Source organism: Rutilus rutilus (assembly GCF_951802725.1).
Source record: "Rutilus rutilus genome assembly, chromosome: 25".
In the NCBI taxonomy this organism is placed as follows: Eukaryota; Metazoa; Chordata; class Actinopteri; order Cypriniformes; family Leuciscidae; genus Rutilus; species Rutilus rutilus.
Genome location: NC_140229.1, coordinates 22,861,761 through 22,882,010, shown reverse-complemented (window position 1 = coordinate 22,882,010; position 20,250 = coordinate 22,861,761). Strand labels below are relative to the sequence as shown.

The window sequence follows — 20,250 nt, the reverse complement described above, 5'->3', positions numbered from 1 at the left end:
CATTTCAAAACGCAGTGGGTCAGATTGTGTCGTCTTGATATGTTACATTGGTGTTCTGTGTTGCAGCTCAACTTGGAGATAAACCACCATGCAGACAAATCTCTAGACAGCTTCTGTAAATGGCAGAAATCCATTCTTTCTCATCAGGGGGATGGAAACAGTATCCCAGAGAATGGGATCGCCCATCACGACAATGCTGTTCTCATTACAAGGTCGGTTACTATTATTTCCATCTGATTTTAGGGGTAGTTAATGACTGGGGTTGGGAATATGGTTAGGCCTATGTTTGTTTGAAATGAATGTTCTTCCAGGGCCCAGATGGAAGACACCAACACTTCATCTGTTTAAAATCATGTTTGATGACAAACATTCATTTAGCCAATATTTGATCGATTAGGTTTGTATATCCTAAAGAATTTTACTACGTTATTTGTCTGATGAAAGTGCAGATACTTTACTTTCATACTTCACATGGTAAAATGATTACATTTGATATTCAGCCTGATTTTAGTATTTTGCTGAAGCAGAACTAGTTGATGAAGACCTATTATGCTTTTTTACATGTTCAATGTCCGTTGAATGTGTGTAATGTTGCTGTTTGAGCTTGAAAAAGCTCTGCTAAGTTATAAAGCACAAAGTCTCTCCAAAGGCAGTTATTCTCTATATCAATGTCACTGTTTCTGAACCCCCTGAAACGCCTCATTGTAGTCTTGAGTTTTCTTCCAGAACACGTCACAATATTAACTCATTAAAAAAATTACCGCCCACAGCATATGAAAAATTAAAGGGAGGAGGCCTGGTTGAGTTAGTAGTGTGTTGAAACTTGTGATGAGTAAGGGGTGTGGATTTCCCCAAACATACTTGTAGCAGATGACCAATCACAACACACTGATCCAGCCGACCAATCAGAGCACATTGTGCTTTTCAGAGGAGGGGATTCATAGAAACAGGAACTAAACTGAGCCTTACTGACAGACTGGGAAGGGAGGTGCTGCAACAATGGAGAATATGTGAAAAATAAAGTTTTTTTGAACAGTCAAGCTTGAAAATCTATTCTAGTAGAGCCCAAAAACAAAGACTTTGTAAAAAGGGCATAATAGTAGGTCCCATTTAAGAACTAAATTGTCATTAAAGTTGTTTCCACAAACCCCAGCCAACAAAACATGTTAACGTCTCATTGAAAATTGTTTTTACTGACTTTGTTGACTGGAGGTTGTCTTTTTTACTTCCTCTACGGATTTTCCTTTGAGTCAGTCTATGTTGTTAAATTCATTATGTTTATCCAGAAGCCAAAAACGCCTTACAGTAGTTTGTTTCAGTGATTAAGTTTGTGGGCGATCAATCTGTTAAATGGCAGACAGCTCTGCGATTTTAAAATTTTTTACTAACTTCCTCAATTTAGCTCAAATTAGAGAAGAAAGGCTTGTTTTAGGGCTAGCTGACATTTTGGCATTCAAGTTTGACAGTTTGTACTGGAAACATATATTGGGTGGGTCATTTACAACTGAGACTAAACTGGTTATTAATGTCATTGTTAATTGCTGTTCACTGGTGCATGACTATGTGGTTTGGACAGGTGTGAGCCTTGACGCTGTCAGCTGATACTGTAGACGTCACTCCTTGAGCAGAGGTTATTGGAGATTTCTATTTATACATATAATTTGTTTAACTTCGTAGTGTTTTGCTAAACACGTAGAGGCCAAACACCTTTTTGAATTGACTGAAACAGGCGGTGTGTCTGACGCTAGTCTACAGAAAGTTTCATTTTAGGTTTATTCTTCTGAACAGACAGAAATCTGCCAAAGTAAGCCGGGCGGTAAACAACTAGCCGTTGTCCTGATAATTTCTGGCAGACTGGTTTTGAGTCTGGCAAACAAATGCTACTGGTTCGCCGCTATAAATGGATTTCGTTCTGAATTAAGTGCAGCTTTAAACTTTAGTCAGATGTTTTCTTTTAGAAAAAAAGGCTTGTGTTGTCTTATACTACATGTGGTGGAGGAATTGACATTTCATACTTCAGTTAAATATAAATGACTCCAAAGTTCATATTGTATTCTTTGGATCTACAGCTATTGTTTTTTGAGATCTGTTCTGATTATTTGAGGTTTTACTCAAGAAAATGAACAATAGTTGAAGTGAAACAGTGAATAGCTATTAAATCCAAAGCCGAGAATGCCCATATATATAGACAGACATGCAGATTTTTTGTTGCCTCCAACTCCAATCTATTTAGTTTTTTTTTCTAGTCTGAACAGAAAAACCACTTGTTTACAAACTCGATCCAGACCACATTGATATGTGGTTTGCAATCTGTCTGTCTGAATGTTCAAATTGGAGTTCTTTAAAGAAATACATTTATTTATTTAAAATAAAGTATGTTTTCATCACTCTACATTCTTGCTGGTGTGGATTATGTGAGATTAACTTGTAGTTACGTAGTGAATGAGTGACTGAGTCAGTGATTTTTGGACCCAGCTGCATACTATTATATGCGTAAATATGCATATGAGCGAAGTGTCATGATAGACATGAGAGCATTTTCAGTGTCAGCTACTGTTCTATTAGAAAATCATTTGACATACACCGAACATCAACTACACTGTATGAATGAACAGATCAGATTTCATCAGCTGTAAAATGACAGTGTAGTCAGTCCTAGAATGGATTTGAAAAACAAATCTGATTTATGAGCCTTATTTACGCAAAGGCTAATGTGCTGATTCGCTTGTGTGGTCAGTGTATTATTGAGTACCCCTGCAGCGATGTGATTTTATGACCATAGCAGAGCTTCATTTGGAGACATTTATATGGGGTGAATTCATATATGACTAATAATAGCCTGGAGGAGAGCTTAACAATCAGAGTGATGTTCCCTCGAAAGCCTGTTAAAGTAAACACAGGATACCATACAACGTAATGACTCTACTCATTAGCTCTCTAGCCAGTTGTGATTATTTGTTTATGTTTGGTGAAAGTCAGCATCACAACTTGTGTTCTTGGAACACTAATAGCTTACTGTAGTTCTAACTAGTCATGCAACAATAGTTTATGAATTTAACTAAAATGATTATAGTTGCAACTTACTGTACAATGTTTACTACAATTTAAAAATGTTACATGTTCTGTTTGTGTTTGGACTTCCTGTGTTCATTTGTTCTTTTCCCGCCACTCCTTAGTTGCCATGGACACCTTAATCATTGTCTCGTTAGTCTTGTCAGCTGTGTCTTTGATTAGGTCCCTGTGTACTTAAGCCCTGTGTTTTGTATTTTGTATTGGCCTGGTTGTTCTGTCCCGTGTGAGAGATTTCCTAGTATCTCGAGTATTTCTGTAAGTTTGAGTTTATGATTAATAAAGACTGCTGCATATAGATCCTGTTTCCTCATTGCTGCAACCAGACCCGTAACAGAAAAGTTGCAATAGTTTATAAAGTTTACTAAAATTGTGGTAGTTTATGCTGCTGTAGTTTATGATTGTGATAGTAACAATAGTTTATGAAATTTACTATATTTAACTAAAAGATCACTGTATGTAAACAACCACAATATCACATTTCAAGTAAACTTTGTAAACTCCTGCAACTATCGCAATTTTTTGTAACTTTGTAAGTTGTTAAAGTCCTGCTGTAGTCAATTTTATCCCTTAAACTCATCAAAATTACATATTTAAACGTTTTTCCTTAAAAAAAAAAAGTCTTGAATGATTTTAAATTTAACTTGAAATAGCTTGAATGTAACTCTACACCCTTGCCTCATTTAGTATACGTGGTTCTATGAATATGCAAATGAGCCCCGTCTCCACTCACTCGCACCAGCTCAGAGATCCACTCATTGACGATCACATGTTGACCAGGGGTGCGTTTCCCAAAAGCATCGTTGGCCAACTATGTTTGCAAGTTCCATCGTTATCAGCATAGTTCAACGAGTCTGTGTTTCTCGAAACCATCGTTCCAACGAACATTCGCAAACACCATCGCAAAGTTGTGTGGTTGGAACGACAGCTCTCGACCTGTGGTTAGAAGCAGAGTTTCTAGTTTGCATGACATGTGGACTTAATAAATCCTTATCTTGAGCCACATAAGCAAGCTGACATTCAGTACAACCTGTGTCTTTAATTTAGAATACATACAAATGTCATTTACGTCTTTTAGTTTGTCAAGAGATTTAAAGCACCGTTTTTGAAGACTGCGCATGTGCGAACGTGCTCGACTATGTAAGAACGAGCCTATGATTGAGTCTGGAAATAAAGCAAAATAACTGAGAAAAATTTGAAATAGTCCTCAGATGCCATGTCTGTAATTTATATCAAAACATCTAGCGTTAATTCGATCTCAAACAGTTTCATTAAAAGAAGTTATTACTCCACCACGTGCGTGACATCATTAACCATCGTGGTTGAACGACCAATTTGCGACAATATGGTTTCGGGAAACAGTCGTGACTAGCTAGTTAATTTCTTCAACGATGCATCGCACTACGGTAGTTAAGCAGCGAGTTACGTCGTTGTTTGGGAAACGCACCCCTGATTGGTTACAAGGTAGTTTGTGACGTCAGAAACGCCAGCGATTTCAAACCGTGTGTTTGAGACTGTCTTTGGTTCACTGCAGTTTTAAGGAGAAAATGCTCAGCAATGCTGTCGACTTATGAATTTGTACATGGTTTGTCTTAATTAAAATAAAATATTAAAAACATTACATAGACATATAGACAACATTAAAAGCTTGATTTTCACCACAGGGGGACTTTAATTATTGTAATTTTTAGGATTACCGTAACTATCACACTTTTAAAAAGTTTGTTAATAAACGCAAGAATCCTGTTTATAGTAAATCTCTAAACTATTGTAGCTATTACAATTTGAATAAATGCCGCAAACTATCACAATTTTAGTAAACGTTGTAAACTTTATGACTTTTGCAACAATTTTAGTTGCAACTTTCACAATTGCAGCAACATACAACATTCCTCATATAGCGCACTTTGTGATATTCACATGTAGTTTGGTCATATATGAAGTTTGTAGCTTGTATGAAGTTTACAAGAGAATTATAGTTTTATAGTTAATTACTAAACGTGTTCATTTATATAGTTTACAAAGTTTCCTAAAGTTCCAGTAGTTTGTAATTTGCCACATTTGCTGCAGCACCGCTGCGGGTGCACGAGGAAGAAATATTAGCCGGATAAAGACCACATCATCCTGACGGACGGTCCATTCTGACCTCTCCGGCGATGTTTTTCCAGTCCTAGACTTTTGGCCGGAGCATGACGGCGAGATGCAATATTGCTTGTTTGGAACACGATCCACTGCGAGAGCTGAGGGAAATTAAAGTAACTAAATCAAAATAAATCGATGTCCAAATGAGGCCAGCTTCATGAGACAGTACCTAATGCTGGTGAGTGTTTGCTCTGCTCGGGGAGTCGTGGGATGAGGAGGGAGCCACTAAAATTGAATTTGCATTGTCCTCGGATTTCTAATACATTAAAAGCCTGTCTTCAAGGCAGAGACCTTGTTCATCATTCCTTGTGGATGCTGTGTATGACATTGCTTTTTTATTATTATTGAATTATCAGTACAGTATATACATCAATTAGACATCAAGCGAAACAGTGGGTCAGTCACACACACACACATTTAGTCTTCCATCTAATTTACTCTGATGTTTAGTATGCTGTTTTGTTTGAACTTACAGATAACAGTTTAATAATTTAATAATGTATTGGTTATACATACAGCTTTAGCAATTTGATGTCATGCTAATGTTATGTAGTTTATTATCAGGCATGTACCACCATTACAACACTGTTATAGCGGGTTGAGTACAGGACTGAACATTTTCCGGGTTCAGTACAAGTTCAATCGACCGTATTTGTGGCATAATGTTCGATTACCATAGAAATTTTGACTCATCTTTCATTTTCTTAAATCATGCACTTACAATGGAAGTGAAAGGGGCCATTTTATGGAGGTTTTAAATGCAGAAATGTGAATCTTATGATAGTATGAAGTCACGTACATTTAATTATTCTGTTAAAACTTGTGCATTTAAGCTTGCCAATTCATTTCAGCTGTCATTTTATAGGTTTAGATGTTAGATTGTAAGTTGTAAGATTGAATATAACTTAACACAGAAGAGGTTAATAAGAGATTTAATAAGAGATGCACATTATTTTATTGTGGCTCTACTATTGAAACACTAACAAATTGGCTCCATTCACTTCCATTGTAGTTTCCTCAAGAGGGACAAGTTGAAATTACACAGCATTATGACATAAATGATACTTCAAATAACAGAGCTTGTTGAGGAACTTACAATGATAAATAAAAATGTATAAAAAACTTTAAATTTACACTGAAGAAAGGTTCTTAGCAATATCTAGCGGCCAGACTTATCATAGAGACTTATGGGTGGCCTCTTTTGACTTGGCTAAGTAAGTTACCACCTAGCAACTGCACAGCACGGCAACTGCCACTCACAACACCTTAGTAATTGCATAGCAACGCCCTGGCAACCACTCACAACACCTTAGTATTGTGCAAGAATGTTTTGCATGGCCAAGTACCTTAAGTAGTTTCTTAAGAAATTGTGATCAGGTTTATATGAGCATGATCTCACAGTAAGTTAAATTTTTTTCACAATTTATAATTTGTTTAAGAAGCGTATTACTTGCTTATAAACTGTGCAAAGGAGCACAAAGAAACCTTTGTTTTGATTATTTATTTTTTTGGCTGCAATATTCCAGTATGATTTTCCAGATTCAAAGATCTTTTGGCTCCTCTGACCCTTTTCAGCTGCCACAGTAAACAGAGCACATGGATATCTTCAGATCGACACCAAAATAGAAGGCCGATAGGAACTTTCCAACTACCAGTCTGACTGAATACGTGCATAACGTCTGCGCCCCCAACCCAAGCCCCTGACGCAAAACACAAAGCTTCTAAGATAGTTTAATATGATTCAGATCAGGCACTGCGTCTTTCCTCTGCGCTGAGGACAATGTCAAACAAAGCCTGGCTGCCTGCCTTTGGCAAGACTCAGCAGCCCAAACTGCTTGTGATATTTTTCAGGAGGTGTTAAATGCCCCATTTGGGGAATAAGAAAATATTTGGCATTCTTTCATATAGGCCTGCCGTCGAAATCGTCAGCCGACTGATGACAAGTCCCATTGGGGAAAAGAAAGGGTTTGGGTTACAAAATAAACAACAACAAAAACACACACAAAAAAGAAAACTAAGGCAAGAACCACAAACAGATGTTAAGTTATAATGGATGCTGTCAATAAAATGTGGGAAATAGATTTTGAATATTTGGCATTAAGGTGCGGTCACATTAGCGAAATTTCAACAATAGTTTGCGGGCAAAAAATGTCCATTGTCTGTTGTCATTAGTGTAGTGATATATAAAGCACAGCTCACACAGAAGACACTTTCAGATCGAGCTGCTTTCTGTTGACCAGTGTGGCATTGTGTGACCAACTTGAAATTTGAAGGATATTTTTTCAGCCACCTGATGAAAACAAACATGGCAGCGCGCATCGGATGACCGTGTTTCATTGATATGTTAACATTGTTGTTCTTATATGCCCTATAAACGTTTATCGTGGTACTTCTGTGATAATTTGTGTGTCTGTGATATAAAATTAAGAAATACTACAGAAATTAAAGTAATCAAATGTAAAATAACACTGGATAGTCTTCATTGTAAAAATTTAATACAGATTAATGCTTACAATTAGTTACAAAACTAAGTTAAAATTAGTTTAAAAAGCAGCGAGTGATTTTCTTTGTGTTTTGTTCTCTGATTAACATGACAGACGGCAACAGGTTTATTAGGCTGCTGTCACTTTAAGAGTTTATGCACGGATCCAATATACTGTTACACGACATGCGTTATCTTTCTCAACTAATTAGGTTCCAAAACTGACTGTGTTTAACTGAATACTGAGTGAGTGAGAGGAGGTGGGTGTGTGAGGAGAATGCTCAGCTGACGTTATTGCCTGTGCCGATGGCAACAAAACGGACCGGCTCGGAATCGGTAAGACGTGAGACTGACCGACCGGTTATCGGGCCGATCATGTGGAAAATTGACCGTTTCCGGTCCCTGGCCGTTCGATCGGCGCATCTCTAGTTACGGACATTAACCATAATCGCATAATGGGCAAATGCGTTGTGCTAATACTTATGATTTTCACAAGGCAGATGATAAAATGGGTGGACTTTTTGGCATAGGAGTGTCCCGGGCCATATCTACGGGAACAGAATATCATAGAAGTCAAATCATATCACCCAGAACACCTTAGCAACCCCATTCAAACTCTCTGGCCAGCGAGTTTAGCACGGGCAAACACCATTCATGTTTTCTTCAAAAGTTACCGCATGGAGAACCAATGAATTTCTGTCATCTAAAGACCTCACTTTTGATTTCTTTTCTCTCTTAGGTATGACATCTGCACCTATAAGAACAAACCCTGCGGTACTCTCGGTAAGTTCCCGAAATGAATCCTAAAGCCAAATATTCTTCGATTTAAACATACGCCACTAAACGCCAAATGCTACATGCTTTGTTTTAACGGTGTAACAAATAATTCTGCGTGAGTTTTGAGAAAGACTTCACTGCCCTGTCTTTATTGAGCTGCTTGGCTCACGTTGAGCTCAAACATGGCTCAATGCCTGCCTGCCTCTACAGACACCGCTGTCTCTTGTTTAATTTCCTAACATTCCCACTTCTGTCTGCTACGGGACGGAGGTGTTTACCCCTCCCCTGTGCAAGCCAAAAAAAGAAAAGGAGTGAAGAAAATTAGACTATACAATATATAACAGAGAACAACATGATAAAAGAAGAATTAACATGTTTAAAGAAGTCGGGATAACTGAGGAAAAAGCAAACACCCTAAATGGTCTGTCAAAGCCTTGTCTTATCTGAACCAGCCTCCTCCAGGGCTGAACCGTATATCTTAGAAGTAATATTGTGACTCCAGGGGTGGTTTGACAGATTGACCGCATTCGTCACATTCCCCGGGTCCCTTTAATTGCCCTGGCATCTGCTCTGCTTCCTTGCTGCCCCCCCTCCTCTTTCTCCACCTCCATCTCCACTTCAACACCCCCCACTCACCCAGAGGCATCACCATGATCTCAGGTCAACGTGTTGCCCTCTGGGGGTCATCGCAGAGTGGGGATAATACCAACGCGACCCTCGGCTTAGGAAAATAAGCCCCACCAGTGAGCTTTCGAGTCAGCCTGGGCCCACTAACCCTCTATATCCTGTATCGCTTTCCTTTTTTTACCCTTCTTGCCTCCAGTCGGTGTCTTATTAGCCTTTGATTTGCATGTCCGCTCTTGTTTGGGCCTCTGGATAAGGAAGATAAAGAGGCCAGAAGTGCTTTGTTGGAGCGATGGCTCCCAAACAGTCACAAGCCTCCCTTGGTATCCCATATTAGGATTCAATATCTTTAATAATATTTTGCCCACCGGGAGGTCAGGTTTAGACCTTTTCAATACTCTTTTGTTATATAGTCAACTTTAAAGGAGTAGTTCAACCTCATGCCATTCCAAATCTCTATTACTTTCTTTGGTTCACCTTTTCTCTGTGGAACAGGGGTCAGACGTGCTTTCTTTCTTTCTTTCTTTCTTTCTTTCTTTCTTTCTTTCTTTCTTTCTTTCTTTCTTTCTTTCTTTCTTTCTTTCTTTCTTTCTTTCGTTCTTTCTTTCTTTCTTTCTTCAGTTAATACATCTTTAATATAGCATGATATTAATTTCTGAATTAAAATTCTTTTTGATATTTATCGAGAAGCATAAAGTGAAACAAAACTGCTTATTGATATTCAAACAGCCCACTTGGTGCGAACAATAATGTCATGTGGTGCAACCAACTTGCAGGAAACACTATTATTTAAAAAAAATACGGTAACACTTTATTTACCTTGTCTTTGTTACATGTACTTACTATACTAATAACAGTAAATTATGCATAATTACATGCAACTAACCCTCAACCAAATCCTAATCCTACCTGACCCTATATGAAGTACATGTATTTAATTAACATTACTCTGTACTTAACGGAGACTCTGTACATTACTCTGTACTTTTAGACTCTGTCTAAAATAAAGTACAATCAACTTGGATGTTTAAGCCATTTCATCTTAATTTACATTAAACTGACTTAAAAAATTAGTTGAATCTGAAATTGTTGAATATATTTTGAAATTGCAACTTATTTTGATGAGTTAAAGCAATGTAAAAACATATGTTGTTATAACGTATTGATCATATAATTTTTACGGTGAATTATTATTTACGGCACGGTTAGTTCAGGTTGTAAAATGTCATGTGGTTCGACTCCACAAAACCTAATGATGTTTATGAATTCATTATACTTGTAAAACATACTTTTTTGAATATCATGATTAAAATGTGTACACTTACATGTATTGCAAGGTGTAAAGAATATGTTACTGTTTACTCATTAAACTGAAGAAAATGGTAGAAACGTTTCTTAACTTAAAACCATATGAAACCAACAGGAATACAAAGAATGCAAAGCATTGCAAAGAACTTGGCATACATGTTTTAAACTTTTCCATATACAATGAAAACATTGTGTCAAGCCATAACACAAAAAGGACAAAAAGCAGCACAAAAGTATCATAAGATGAATCTATACAACTTGTGGTAAACATCCATAGTCATATATGAGGGACAGACCGGAATTTAAGTTATTCACAGATAATTTTCCAACATGGCTCTCACATTTGAAATGAACCTGTGCATTTTCAAACTTCAAGACATGTCAAGATGTGTTAAGACCCCAAACACCATTGGTTCTCACATGTCTCGCAATGGATGTGACACAAAAATGAAAATTGACATTTACTTCTTGTTCTTTTAGTTCTTGCGCAGAACCTATTTAATATTATTAGCCCCCAAAAGTAGGCACTTTTACCTTTAAAGGATCAAGGTCTCCTTGTTGATTTCAGTTTGCAAAGATAAACTACTCACCACATGTTTGATCCAATCAGAGGCCAGAGCAGGCTACTTGAATCTTGGATGGTCCTCCATACATCTACCTTTAGGGTTTTGTGGGTTTTTTTCTCACCAATCACCAACAGATGTAATCTGGTGAGAATTGTTCTTCTCTCCCAGGCTGGGCAGAGGGGGGAAAAAAGAACTAAGAGACACCTGGATTTTGCAAAAGCCCATTTCCCCACTTCATAGCTTCAAGGGAACCCCCTCCCCTTAACAGAAGCAGCTGGCTTTGAGACTTGAAGACTCAATCTTTGCTCCATCTTCTTCTATGTCAGGAAGAAACATCTGATGTGCTTTGTAAGACATGATGTTAAATTAAGACTTCTTTAGGACAATTAAAAGAATAATTAGTTAATTCTTATTGCTTAAAAAATATGGAATATAGTGCACAAGTCTTATGGCCTACTGTTATGATAATTTTGTGGTTGGATTGGATGCTTGAAAGCCCCAATAATTGCACTTGCGTGGAAAAGAGCGACCAATATTTCTCAGAATTTCTACATTTTTCAATTTTGAGTGAACTAAAAGTATTTTTATTTGAAGTATTTGAAGTATTTTCATCACAATTAAGCTGCCAGATTTTTGTGGTGAAGCCAATCCCAGAACAAACACAGTGGAAAAAAATAATAGGAGAAAAAATAACTCATAAATATACTTTCAGCAAATTCATTCTTTACTATTAAATATCTAAAATTTATACAGATTAAAAATTGCTTAATCTAATTAAAATTGGACTATGTTACCCAAAATTAGTTTGTGTGTGTGCGTGTGTGTGTTTCTATGTTTACTAGAGTAATATGTTGTTTAGGTTATCAACATCTTAACCAAAACCTCTATTTAAATGAATTGTGAGTCGAGTCTCCAGTGTACTTCGCATAATGTTGTTTGAATGACTTACGGGTTGCTGTCTATGGAGAGTGTTCTAAATCAGTCAATTATGATGTTACATTTCAGTTATCGTGTATGTAGTCAGAGGACAGAAAGACTTGAAAGTTTTATGAGATTAAGTGCCCTATGCCAGTGCTGCCACACAGAGGTGGCTTGCTACAAAAGTTACAACATAAAAACAGAGTAGATTTAATGTTTCCTTCATTCCATACACATTAAATAACAGGCCTGTTTATTTATGGCAAGGAAAATGACAGTGCAGCATAACGCTTAAAGTACAAACCTCTCAGAAAGCCAAGTCCCTGTAGGCTGGGGACCAAAACACTGTCAGTAGTAAATTTCAGCTTATGTCAGGTTTGTGCTAATATCCAAAAATTGTCAACTAAATCTCATTTGGAAGAAACCAAACTTAACAGGATTAAGAAAACAATGATTTCTTTGTCTCTTGAAACCTTGAATAATAAAAACATCTATATTTTTTGGGGGGCGCAAAGTGAAATGTTTTCTTGAATTCTGAGCTCTGGCTTGCATTACTAGGTGGTCCCTTGTTACCAGATGTAGAATTTATAAATCTAACCCCCTTGTCTAGACATTTTCCAGCTACAACATCAGTTGTTTTTTTATTTAATCGTCTAGCCGTCAGTGTTGACCCACCCCCTAGTGATTTAAAAAAACTTTCGCATAAACTTTTCACCAGCTTCAGGTTCAGTGGTTTCGTGGTTAATGTGAAGAATCTCATTTTATGGTGGTGACTCAGTATAGCACTTCTACACCTTGACCTGACCTCATCTCTCTGTGTGTGTGTGTGTGTGTGTGTGTGTGTGTGTGCGTGTGTGTGTGTGTGTGGCCAGGTTTGGCGTCCGTAGCCGGAATGTGTGAGCCAGAGAGGAGCTGTAGTATTAATGAAGATATAGGCCTTGGCTCTGCCTTCACTATTGCACATGAGATCGGACACAAGTAAGTATATTTTCTCTTTCTATTTGTCTCTGTGTTCTTGCTGACCATTTGTGACAGTAATATCAGCCAGACATACATTGTAATGTTAATTGTTGTTAATTAGTAGTGTTTGCTAAGGCAAACATCTGTTTCTATTGTTTACGAAGTAATTGAACCTTAAATCGTCTTGTTTACAGGGAGTTTATACATTTGTGGTCTTTTTTTGTTGTTGTTGCCGTTTTCATCCATAGAATCAAAAACCTAGGAGAGGAAATAATTGGGAGATATATACAAGAATGTTGAAAGCCAGATTGAAACTCATTTTTCCTGCATAAGCACCACGACTCAGTGTTTTAATTCAAATAATGACATTTTCTAAAAGAAAACCTAAAAAGTATTTTGATGTAATTCTTAAGAAAAGAAATCTTACTTGGTAAAGAAAAGTATTCATTTAACAAAACTGCTGATTTGAAAAACTTTTATTCACCAAATGAAGGTCATGTGGTGCAAACATGCAGATACACGGAGACCCTCATGACCGTGTCAAAGCCAACAAATCTCTTAAAATGTCAGATAATTTTACTTTTTATGACGAGGCAGTTTATTCAGGCTGTAAAGGGTCATGTGGTGTGAAAAACTTTTCTTGATATTTATAAATGAATAAATGTAATGATATTTGTAAAAAATATATACTTTTTATACTTAAAAAATGTAAACACTTTTTTTTGAAAATAATGATCAAGATGCGTTCAGGGAGTAAAGTGTTTCAAAACCGTTTGTTTTTAAACCATTTTTTTAAAGATTGTTTTTCTTTTCTTTGTCTTATTTTGACACTTATATCAGAGCAGTATCGGGTTGAACTGGGATTGCAGGTTGCAAGTGAATAAGCTGAGATACAACTGTTTAGTGAATTCAACCCTGAATGTTTAAAGAGATGATCAGGACTCTATTAGAGTCCTTGTGGTTGAAAAATTACTTAATATTACTCATAGGATATTTGTGTTTGGATTGGTTTTATTGTGGTCATTATTATGTATATTCCTCACGCCAAAATGCAAAGCGTGTACTGCCTGCACACACATATTTATGCAAATGACAGTCTGAACAAATGAACCTTATCCTGAAAGCTTAGAAAAATAACCATGATCTATTGGTCTACGTAGCTTTTCGGCTAAGTTCAGCGAGATTGCAATTTCCTCTATTATGTCTTGCGTCTGCTTCTGTTGTGGATCAGTTGTAAAAATAGCCGCTACTTCTTGTGGGGAAGGTTTCTCCTGCGCTGATTTATATTGAGAGTAGAGTGAAATGTCATAAATGTGCGCCTTAAAAAAACACAGAGGAATTGTGTTAGAGGGGTTGTTATATGCATTAGAGACTGATTTGGGATTTTGAATAGACCCCGGCCGGCAACGAAAGCTTCGAGGTCCTGCTGTAAGGTGATCTAACTTTTTCATACAATATCCAGACAGATATGTAAGGGAACAAAATTTGCACGGCTCAAATGATGTATTTGTGGAGTTGCCGGCAAGGAATGTGGCTGAATGCTTCAGCAGTCTTGTACACCGATGGCCCGTGAGCAGATGAAAGCAGCTTGGAGGAAGGGAAAAAGCAGGCCAGGTTCATTAAGAGATGACTGTCCAATTGAGGTCTGCTCAAACGTGTAATTATTGATTGACAGCCTGGGATCAGGGTGGTGATTACAACTTTCGCCCTCCTCCAGAGCTCCAGACAGCCCCTGGCCTTTGACCCATCTGTCCTCTTCTCACAGCTGTTACCGAGTCAGAAAAAGCCTCTCTTTACAGCTTAGCTGAAGGAGATGTCCTCCGCTCCTGATCTTTCAGAGCTGCCCAAGCTTGTTGCTTGTTTGCGGGGTGGGCCTTGTGATTGACATGATCCATCAAAGCTCATGATCCGCTTGTCTCGCAGTTTCGGCATGAACCACGATGGGATCGGGAACTCCTGCGGGACCAAAGGTCACGAGACAGCCAAGCTGATGGCGGCCCATATCACAGCCAACACCAACCCCTTCTCCTGGTCAACCTGCAGCAAGGACTATATCACCAGCTTTTTGGAGTAAGTGAAAAGAGGATTTGAAGAATGCTTCTTTTGTCGGTAATGCTCAAGATTTTAAAAGTCTTCAAGGGTCCAATTTGATCGGAAATCCTGAGAACTGAGCGGGTTCGAAAATCTTTTACAATAGGGAAGAAAAGACTATTGCAACTTCCGTTTCATTCCAACTTTAAATAAATGTGCTTTTACCGAATTGACCTGAGAAGACCCAAATTCCTTTAAAATATTCCAACTTTCCATAATTTTTTTCGTGCATTCAACGTTTTATTATTTCAAATAAATAAATATAAAAAAATTCTATGACAGTGTTATTATTATCCCCCTTCTTTGTTCCCTCTCAGTTTGTGCTTCTATATGTAAATGACCAAACCCTCCTGGATACTGGTGTATGCAGCAGCATTTCATTCAAACTGCAAATCTGCAATACCTGATGCATTTAAGAGAATGTATGCTGGGATTTGCTTAATGTTAACATCAAAGGGGACCTATTATGCCCCTTTTAACAAGATGCAATATAAGTCTCAGGTGTCCCCAGAATCTGTCTGTGAAGTTTCAGCTCAAAATACCCCACAGATTAATCATTACGTCTCCTGTAAATGCCAATTTTTGAGTGGAAGGAAAAACATTCTTGTTTTCGTGCATGTATCTTTAAATGCAAATGAACTGCTGCTCCCCGCCCCACTTTCCAGAAGAGGACGGAGCCTTTACAGCTTGTGCCTCGGACACTCTGCCAAAAACAAAACATCTGTTTAGTTTCGATTATCATCTCTATCGCTGTCATGGTCACGTGACATTGTAGTTCTTCATCTTCATGAAAGTTTATTATCTGCATGCGTTTTAAAACCTATCAGTCTAAACAACTTCTGATATATGGTTTTCTGAGCGCACACATGCGAAGCTCGCGCACAGAAACCTGGATGTCAGACGGCGCGGCGCGTCCTATGAGTATTAAACTAATTTGTCTTTCGCGTCTTATTGCGCTTAAACTGTCAAATACACACAAGGTTATGTCAAAAACACACAAAGTTCACATGAACACAGTTGGTGATGTAAAAGATAAACATGGCGGACTGTGTACAGATCACTCAGGGGAGGAGCTAAGGTAATAGGGCAGATTCCGTCAATCAATAATCGTTATACCTTGATTATCTTTTCATAAACGTTGGAAGCCAAAATCAAAATCGAAAATCAATTATGACTAATCGCACATCCCTAGTTTAGAGTATGTAGATAGATTCTTTTTATGCTTTTACTCTTTATTTTCCCACTAATGCATTATGCCACTTTACAATTGGGAAAATTGTGCATTTATTTTTTATAACCACATAAATGTGCTCGATTTGAAAGAGAAGTCCGTTCAACGCTAGACGAGAGCGTGGTTGATCTGTAGTAGGCAGTTATAGGCAGGACTCTGAATTGTTACCCTAACGTAAGACGAAAGGAAAGAATAGTGGTTGCCATGGCTGTCAAAAAGTTTTCCTGGTGAATGACCTCATGGAAGAAGATTAACATCACAGCCATCAGAAGCTTTATCATCGTGTGCCAACTTCCCACACAAACACAAAGAAACGCTGCTCTGTTGGTTTGGGATGAACTCCCTGTTGTATAATCACACCGTGTCATCTGTGACCATTTCGGATTGAGGTTGAATACTTACCTTCCTTTTTTGGATTTGCTTAGCACCGAGCAATTCTATCAATAATGGGCCTTCTCTAAGATCTCAGGTTGATGTAATCTTTGGCAGTAAAACAGCTTTGCTATGATAATGCTAGTCTATTTCCGCAACATCCCCATCTAGCAGATTGGGTCTTTTCTCGCCAGAAACCGGTGTGCTTGGCTGTAGATTCCGACTTGTTTCAGTGTACTTGTTTGTACATGTACAGTAGGAACTTTCAATAAAGAAAGAGGCTTTTGAAAAATGCCTACTCTTTGCAGTAGTCATTATTACTGTTAGACTGATCTATCGAACATATATGCTCATTTTGAGATCGACATTGGCCAATAAACATGCTTTTTGGCCGATTGAAAATGAATCATGTCAGTTCCAAAGTATACAAAAAACATAAACTTTCATTTCTCAAATATTAAAAATAATTGTAATGAAAAGTGTTAAGTAAAAATTGTGTCAAATAAGCATTTAATTGGATTTCTGTACTTTCTCAACCATCAGCCACCATGTTCTTGGACAAGTTAATATGGCTTATCTTAAATTAGAGGCCCCGTTTACACCTGGTATTAATGCGTTTTGGTTGATCGGATCACAAGTAGACGAGGGAGACACATTCCCATTTACACCTGGTATTTTAATCAGTCTCTTTTGTCCACTTTCAACCAATTCTGTCCTGGTTTCTTCTAGAGGAAGGTCTATGGGCAGGTAAATGTATGGGCTTTTTCAGATCTTTCGATCTAATGGACAAAATAAGCTCGCACAATTTACTTATGAACGCACCTGGAGATGACAGGAAAACATACAGAGAGCAGCAGAGTTGAGTGTGTGTTAGAAATCAGAAATGGTGAGAGAACATTGTGCTTGGTGTGTTTTTCATCTTCAAACCAAACTTGGGTCTCCAGTCGACAAAGTTTAAATCCTGTCTGGCTAGAGCGCTTCCCATAATGTTTACTCATTAGGTCAGCAGGCGGAGAGTAGGTGTCTTTTGTGGCTGTTTGAACACATTCGACCACATGAGCTTCTACACTATGAAAGCAATCCAGTCAAATACGTTTTCAACTACCTCTGGAAGTGGCCGAAAGTGGACAAGCTCAAAACGTTTTAGACCCGTTTACATCTGTATTTAGTGTCGTCCACTTGCGATCCGATCGACCAAAACGCATCTTAATACCAGGTGTAAACAGGGCCTTAGACACAACATGGCCAGTTATTTTGTCTATTTTTGCTTTGCCAAAGAAAATGATTCCAAATTAAGATAAAGGAGGATCAACCATTGCGTGTCATCGAACAAGAAAAACGGACACAAACACAGTCAAACTGAGCAATACAAACGGTAAAGCGTTTTATACTAGATATCAGTGCTCTTGGAATGCTGCTTGTCCAATTAGATTAGAGAACCAGAACTAACTATTATCTATCTTATCACTAGCTTAACATTTTTCGATACCGATCAAACACTAGGTAAAACGATTGCCATTTTTTTTGTCATTTCCTATTCAACTATTTGTTTTTGTGCTGAAATATTGTAAATAGTTAGTCATTAAGTTTTCTTTCATTGCTGGCATATCTGCTTGCTGTAATGAGTTTACCCAAGGAAGTTTGTTGACATGTCAAATAAACATGTCCATTTTTAAAGTGACCATTTTTGTCTTTCTCTAAAAAAAAATAAACAGTCTTTGTTTGTGTATTCCAATACAAGAGGACATATTCAGACTTGTCTTTCTCCCCAGCGAGGGGATTATTCTTCCAAAACACATGGGAAAAAATAGAAAACTAAGGGAATGAAACCAAATACAACATTGGTTACCCCCAGGCTAGAGCTCATGTGTTTCTTTCCTTTCCAATGTATTTGGTTTAGTTTTTAATTAGATTAGACTTCCAGTATTGTGGTGGGAAGCCAGATATCCCTGTTTCACCTAATGCTTCCTCTAAAAATGCACTTCAGAAACCAGATCCATGGATGGTTTTTTTTAGACATCTAGATATATTTTTGACTGCCTTTTTGTCAGTGTAATGTATGATTTTATCAACCACATTATTTAACTATTTTATTATATTAAGCTTACACTAAAGTAGGGGAAATCAGGGCTTCCATTAACCGATGTTATGCGACTAAAACGTAATTTCTTTTTCTCGCGCGATAAGTCATTCCAAAAATCATGGCAATGGATGTTGATAGGTTTACGTATATCTCAGCTACCGTACTAGCCATAAAGATGTAGGCGTGTTATCCAAGCATTAATGCCAAGGAAACCTTATACTTAGGAGCGGCACATATGAGGTGTTTCTCCCTTCAAGGTCTTGATAAATTGTGACATTTCTTTGTTGTTTAGAATCCAGTTTTACTGTAATACTTTTGTCTTTTATGAGTTTAACGAAGAACTCTGTCTCATCTTCTGTCCAAACACACAGCGCTATCTACGCCAGGTGACCTGTAAATGCACAAAAACCACCTCATGTGAGCGTAAAAACCTTTTTGCGATATATGGGAGTTTTTGCGAAATTGACGTGGTTTCATTGGGCGTATTTTAAATGTTATTTCAATTTGCGCAATTTGGTAATGAAACCTGCCATTACACAACCAATAATTAAAAAATAGTTCACGAAAAAGTAAAAGTGTATAAGGTAACAAAATTATCAAACTATTTTACCATCAAATGTATAAAAATTACCAATACAGCATGTAAAACATGTAAATATATTTATGGTATAAATGATTAAAAAATATTTATGTTGTTGCAATTTTAGGTTAGAGAAAGCTAAATTCATAAATTATTGCGATTTTAATGAACTTAAGCCCCAGTGCACACTTGCTCCGGCCCTCTATACATGAAAACAAACAGTTATAATTTAAGTTTTAAAGCCACTCCTTTCCATTTTTCCATCTTCAGACCAATAAAAGTGCGAGTTAGACACGTATTCCATGTAGAAAGTGTCTGAAAATGTAATGGCATACCGTCAGTGAGTGTGTCTTGGCTGATGCAATGTAAACTCGCTCTCCTTAGAGGCAATGTTGCTTTTAGCAGCGCACGGTGGGGTGGTTGGTTAACATGCTTTAGGTTGCGCGTTCAGTTGCAGCAATCATGCGAATGCCAGACAGGACCTAGAATAGAGCCGCCTGCTCTCCAGCATATGAAATGTTAGCGTTTATGTTGTTAGCGAGCCCACTGTTCCCTCAGAGAGAAGGAGAGCGTATTCCGCGGCATGCTGCTGGCAAAGCGAGCGGGATAATAATTGGCTGTTTTATTCCGGCGGACAGCAGCAGCGTGGGGCGGACACGTCTCTCAGCCGCTTGCACACGCCAGGGAGGGGGGAAAAGCGTCCGTAACAGGGACGCCGAGAATAAAACAAGATCCACTTCTGAACCCAGAATAAACACAGTCCAGCAAAACATGCACTGTCTGGCCTCTTCTTGGGCTTTATTTTTTTACTTTGTTCGCTGCAGACGGAGCAGTGGCCCTCTTTTTTTGAGGGTTTCTTGGGAGCGTTCATATTTCTAGCTGACTAAACAGACTAAACACAACTCTTGACTTGGACGCGTGACCTCCGGTACCTTCTGCGTTTTTTTTGCTCCTTCAGTCTCTTTCGTCATTTTATTGGCTCTTCAAAGGATTCCATAGGCGCACCGCAGTACCATATAAGTCCAAATCTCAGCCTTTTATGGCCAC

The 20,250-nt window shown here is 37.9% G+C and overlaps 1 protein-coding gene across 1 annotated transcript in view; it reads left to right on the top strand.

Moving 5' to 3' along the window:
- Positions 1–20,250, top strand: part of adamts6 (ADAM metallopeptidase with thrombospondin type 1 motif, 6) — an 87,447-nt gene that overhangs the window by 18,507 nt on the left and 48,690 nt on the right. Inside the window, exons 7-10 of the mRNA XM_084400573.1 lie at positions 67–212; positions 8,433–8,476; positions 12,759–12,864; positions 14,770–14,916. Coding sequence (XP_084256699.1) covers positions 67–212; positions 8,433–8,476; positions 12,759–12,864; positions 14,770–14,916 — 443 coding nt within the window. The remainder of the gene's footprint in view (positions 1–66; positions 213–8,432; positions 8,477–12,758; positions 12,865–14,769; positions 14,917–20,250) is intronic.